General features: G+C 50.5%; 1 protein-coding gene and 1 long non-coding RNA gene across 3 annotated transcripts in view; both read left to right on the top strand.

The window, feature by feature from the left end:
- Positions 1–797, top strand: part of ALAS1 (5'-aminolevulinate synthase 1) — a 16464-nt gene extending 15667 nt beyond the window's left edge. For both annotated transcript variants that reach the window (XM_032290075.1, XM_032290074.1), the window contains exon 11: positions 511–797. In XM_032290075.1, the coding sequence (XP_032145966.1) occupies positions 511–671 (161 nt within the window). In that variant the 3' untranslated portion in view covers positions 672–797. The remainder of the gene's footprint in view (positions 1–510) is intronic.
- A 2885-nt stretch (positions 798–3682) lies between these two features.
- Positions 3683–5233, top strand: LOC116559379. Its single transcript, XR_004272437.1, has 2 exons — positions 3683–4212; positions 4537–5233. It is a non-coding gene; the product is annotated as an uncharacterized LOC116559379 (long non-coding RNA).

The following is a 5233-nucleotide window of genomic DNA, read 5'->3' on the forward strand; positions in this document are numbered from 1 at the left end:
GGCCTCCCACAGTGCTGGGATTACAGGCTTGAGCCACCGTGCCCGGCCTAGGGCATGATTTTTAAGTGCATTCCCAGAGTTGTGCAACCATCATTTCTGTCTGACTCTAGAACATTTCTATCACCTCAGAGAGAAGCCCCTCCCCATTAGGAGACACTCCCCTTTTCCCCATCCCTAGCCCCTGTCAACCATGGGTCTTTCTGTCTCTGTGGATTTGCCTTTTCTGGACCTGTGTCTAAGTGGAATCATACCGTGTGTACTCCTTTGTGTCTGCCGCCTTCACAGCATCATGTCTGCAAAGCTCATCCATGCTGTAGCGTTCATTAGCACTTAAATAACCTTCCATTGTACAGATTTACCACATTTTGTTTATCCACCTATTGATAGGCATTTGGTTGTTTCTCTTGAATAATGCTGCTGTGAACATTTGTGTACAGGTTTTTATGTGGACATATGTTTTCATTTCTCTTGTGTATATACTCCCTTTAATATTTAACTGTTTCTCCTCAGAGAATCTGCTGGTCACATGGAAGCAGGTGGGGCTGGAACTGAAGCCACATTCCTCAGCTGAGTGCAACTTCTGTAGGAGGCCACTGCATTTTGAAGTGATGAGTGAAAGAGAGAAGTCCTATTTCTCAGGCTTGAGCAAGTTGGTATCTGCTCAGGCCTGAGCGTGACCTCAGTTATTCCACTTAGGCCCTATTATCATATCCAGATAGTCTTCAGAGTTGTCTTTATATGTGAATTAAATTATATTAAATTTTAATCTATAGTAAAAACATAGTCCTGAAAATAAATTAGTGGTGGCTCTTTCTGCTGTTGGCTACTGAATAAAATTTTTCATTGGCTGGACACAGTGGCTCACACCTATAATCACACTTTGGGAGGCCGAAGCAAGAGGATCACTGGAGTTCAGGAGCTTGAGGTTGCAGTGAGCCCTGATTGCTCCACTGCACTTCAGCCTGGGTGCCAGAGTAAGACTGCCTCTAAAATAAAATAAAAATAATAATTTTCATCATCGCTTTGAGTTCTGTCTGTATTCTAGGAGTGAATAAACTGAATAAAGTACTGGAGCTCTGGTAATGGCTTCAGAGCAGGAGTGGCAGAACCTCCCACTTCTTAAGCCCTACTACCTCCTAGTGCCTACAGTATCCAGTGGCTGACCCAGCTGCACCCAGCAACTGAACAGTTTTCAAAGAGTGATACCACCTTGGCGGCCGGTTTCACTTTAAACTTCTCACTTCAAATATTCAGTGGGTAGTCGGTGCTGCCCAGCAGTTCTGCAGCAGCTGCCTACTCCCGACTTTCCCTTTCAGCTACTGCCTTGACCCCGTTCTTCCATGTGAAAGTCTGGGCATCAGGAGAAGACTGGCTTGTCTGTCACCACCCTGTCCTCCAGCCTGTTGGCTTCCTGCACCTGTAGTTGTGTCCCATCCAGCAAAAGCGGAGGGGGTTGTGCTCCTCACCCTGCCTCTCTCCATTTGGATTTCAGGTCCTGTTGCTCCTTGCACAGTCCTGCAGCCATCTCTTCACTGCAGAATTTCTCCCCCTCTGCTGGTTCATTCTCCTTGGCCTGCAGAGACTTTGTCCTCCTTCTGAAAAACAAGCTCTCTTGCCGGGCGCGGTGGCTCAAGCCTGTAATCCCAGCACTTTGGGAGGCCGAGGCGGGTGGATCACGAGGTCAAGAGATCGAGACCATCCTGGTCAACATGGTGAAACCCCGTCTCTACTAAAAAAATAGAAAAAATTAGGTGGGCATGGTGGCACGTGCCTGTAATCCCAGCTACTCAGGAGGCTGAGGCAGGAGAATTGCCTGAACCCGGGAGGCGGAGGTTGCAGTGAGCCGAGATCGCGCCATTGCACTCCAGCCTGGGTAACAAGAGTGAAACTCCGTCTCAAAAAAAAAAAAAAAAGAAAAACAAGCTCTCTCTGTCTAGACCCGCGTCTTGCTGCCCCTGCCTCTCGTGCAGCCCCTGTTCTGAGCAGTCTCCCCACTCATCCTTGCATCCCTGTTCTCTAGGAAGGCTGTTCATCTCTTGTATCTGCCTCTATCTTGCCAAGTCCAGTGACCAGTTCTGTCTTCATCAGATCTCAGTGCCATTTGAAGTGGTTGTCCTTGGCCTTTTTTTTTTTTTTTTTTAATTATAAAAACAGGGTTTTATAAAGGCTGATCTCGAACTCCTGACCTCAGGTGATCTGCCCACCTCAGCCTCCCAAAGTGCTGGGATTACAGGCGTGAGCCACCGCGCCAGGCTCCTTGGCCTTTTTGAAGCTTCTCTTCAAAGCTACTGTGCCACTAACCTCTGCTGATTTTTTCCCCCCACCTCATGAGCTGGTCCTTGGTCCATTTGGGTCTTCCTGTGAATGTTGATGGCCTCACCAGGCTCGTCTCTCAACTACTCAACTCCCCCACCCCACAGAATCTCTTCCAGCCCTGCGCTTTAGGTGCATCTGTGCACTGCCATCTCTGCCTGGGTGTCAAACAGGTACCTCCAACCACCCAAGCACGGAGGGCACCCCAGGCCTGCCACCCCTCCCTGCCTGCTCTTCTTGCCTTATCATATCTGGCCAGGCACCCAGACCTCTCAAGTGGAAATCAGCCCTTTCCCTCACATGCACACTACTAGCAAATCCTGTAAATTCCACCTCTGAAGTGCATGTCAGGCCAGTCATGTCTCATCCCGTCCACTGCCACCACCCTTGTCATGCCACCGTATGGCATCTGCCCAACTCACCCCAACAGCAGCCTGAAAGATCTTTTCAAAATAAAATCAGATGGCCAGGCATGGTGGCTCATGCCTGTAATCCCAGCACTGTGGGGGCCAACGCAGGCAGATCACAAGGTCAGGAGTGCAAGACCAGTCTGGCCAATATGGTGAAACCCTGTCTCTATTAAAATGAAAATTAGCCAGGCGTGGTGTCACACACCTGTAATCCCAGCTACTCAGCAGGCTGAGGTGAGAATTGTTTGAACCCGGGAGGCAGAGGTTGCAGTGAGCTGAGATCGTGCCACTGCCCTCCAGCCTGGGCAACAGCGAGACTCTGTGTCAAAAATAAATAAATAAAATAAAATCAGATTATGTACCTACCCTGAAGAAAACGTTCCTGGGTCTTCCAGTCACACTCAGATTAAATTCTAAATTCAGGCTGGGCACGGTGGCTGATTCCTGTAGTCCTAGCACTTTGGAAGGCTGAGACAGGAGGATTGTTTGAGCCCAGGAGTCTGTGAGAGCAGCCTGGGCAACAGTGGGAAATCCCGTCTCCACAAACAATTTTAAAAATTAGCCAGGCATGGTGGCGTGCACCTGCTGTAGTCCCAGCTGCTCAGGAGGCTGAGGCGGGGGATCGCTTGAGCCCAGGCAGTTGAGGCTGCAGTGAGCTGAGACTGCACCTCTGCACTCCAGCCTGGGTGACAGAGTGAGACCCTGACTCAAAAACTGTAGGCCAGGCAAGGTGGCTCATGCCTATAATCCCAACACTTTGGGAGGGCAAAGCAGGTGGATCACTTGAGGTCAGGAGTTCGAGAACAGCCTGGCCAACATGGTGAAACCCTGTCTCTACCAAAAATATAAAAAAGTAGCCAGGCGTGGTGGCGTGCACCTGTAATCCCAGCTACTTGGGATGCTGAGGCAGGAGAATCGTTTGAACCTGGGAGGTGGAGGCTGTAGTGAGCCGAGATCACACCACTGCACTCCAGCCTGGGTGACAGAGTGAGACCCTCTCAAAACAAAACAAAAAACCCTAAATTCCTCACACAGGCTGACAAAGTTAGGATCGAGGTCCTATCCAGTTCTCCAGCCCCATCTTCCTCCTTTGTTCACTGTGGGCCTCAAATACCCATGTTCTCTGCAAATTCCAGGCCCTGGTGTGAGCCATTCTTTCTCTGCCAGAATGCTTCTCCCCTGGATCATGGTGTGGCTGCCTCTCTTCACTCAGGACAAGGGTCCCCAGGGAGACTGTCGCTGAGCACGCCAGCTAAGCAGACAGTCTTGCAGTCTCACTATTGGTTGGCCTCTGCCATGATGCCCTTCAGAGCACTGGTCACCACCCACAATGACTTTTCCCCTGCTGACCATTTGCCCTGTTGTAATGTCATCTCCCTGAGGACAGGTGCCCTGTCTTCTTACTTCCGTATCCTGAAAGTCCAACACAGTACCTGATACATAGTGGGTGCTAAACAAATGTGTACTGGATGAATGAAAAAGAAACCCAGTGGCTGGCCGGGCGCGGTGGCTCAAGCCTGTAATCCCAGCACTTTGGGAGGCCGAGGCGGGTGGATCACGAGGTCAAGAGATCGAGACCATCCTGGTCAACATGGTGAAACCCCGTCTCTACTAAAAAAAAAAAAATACAAAACATTAGCTGGGCATGGTGGCGCGTGCCTGTAATCCCAGCTACTCAGAAGGCTGAGGCAGGAGAATTGCCTGAACCCAGGAAGCGGAGGTTGCGGTGAGCCGAGATTGCGCCATTGCACTCCAGCCTGGGTAACATGAGTGAAACTCCGTCTCAAAAAAAAAAAAAAAAAAAGAAACCCAGTGGCAACAGGTCAAGTTCACTAGAAAGACTGAGAGAGCTGAAGCAAAACCAAGCAGCTGGAGGTGAGCAGAGTCCTTTAACCTTGCTCCCTTCTCATAGCTCTAGAAACAGCAGCTGTGTTTTCTCCTCTCTGGACAGAGTTGGGCTGGCATCCCTTCCCAGGAAGCTGGCAGTGGGCCTGGGCACACACCCTCAGAGCTCAGCTGAGTCACAGTCCCATCAGATAAAACCATACATCTAGGCAGGCTACAGGGCTTGATGGAAACCACATCACCTCAGAACCATGATTCGGTTTCTCCCTGCTCAGGAAACGAGCCTCACTCAGCGTTCCCAGCTCTGCTGCCTCACAGGAGCTCTCAGGGCTTTCCACTGTCCCTCACATTCCCACGCCCAGGACCCCCTTCACCTCCTTCAAATGGGATTGTTTTCCTCCAGCTGTGGTAATGTTGCTGCCCAAATGCTTAGGAAGACCCACTCTTCCTTCATAAAACCCATAACCAGCGGAAGCAAGGTCCTCAGGCGCATGTGCCCCTCCCTGCTTCTTGGGGTTGTGAGAACAAACGACTGGGTGATCTGTGGGAAGTAGGTGGGATTCGTGAACTGCTTAAAAATGGAAGTTTGGGCTGGGCGCCCTGGCTCACGCCTGTAATCCCAGCACTTTGGGAGGTCGAGGTAGGTGGATCACTTGAGGTCAGGA

This window comes from Sapajus apella, unplaced genomic scaffold (genome assembly GCF_009761245.1).
Source record: "Sapajus apella isolate SASKATOON/1434 unplaced genomic scaffold, GSC_monkey_1.0 scaffold23, whole genome shotgun sequence".
NCBI classification, from domain to species: domain Eukaryota; kingdom Metazoa; phylum Chordata; class Mammalia; order Primates; family Cebidae; genus Sapajus; species Sapajus apella.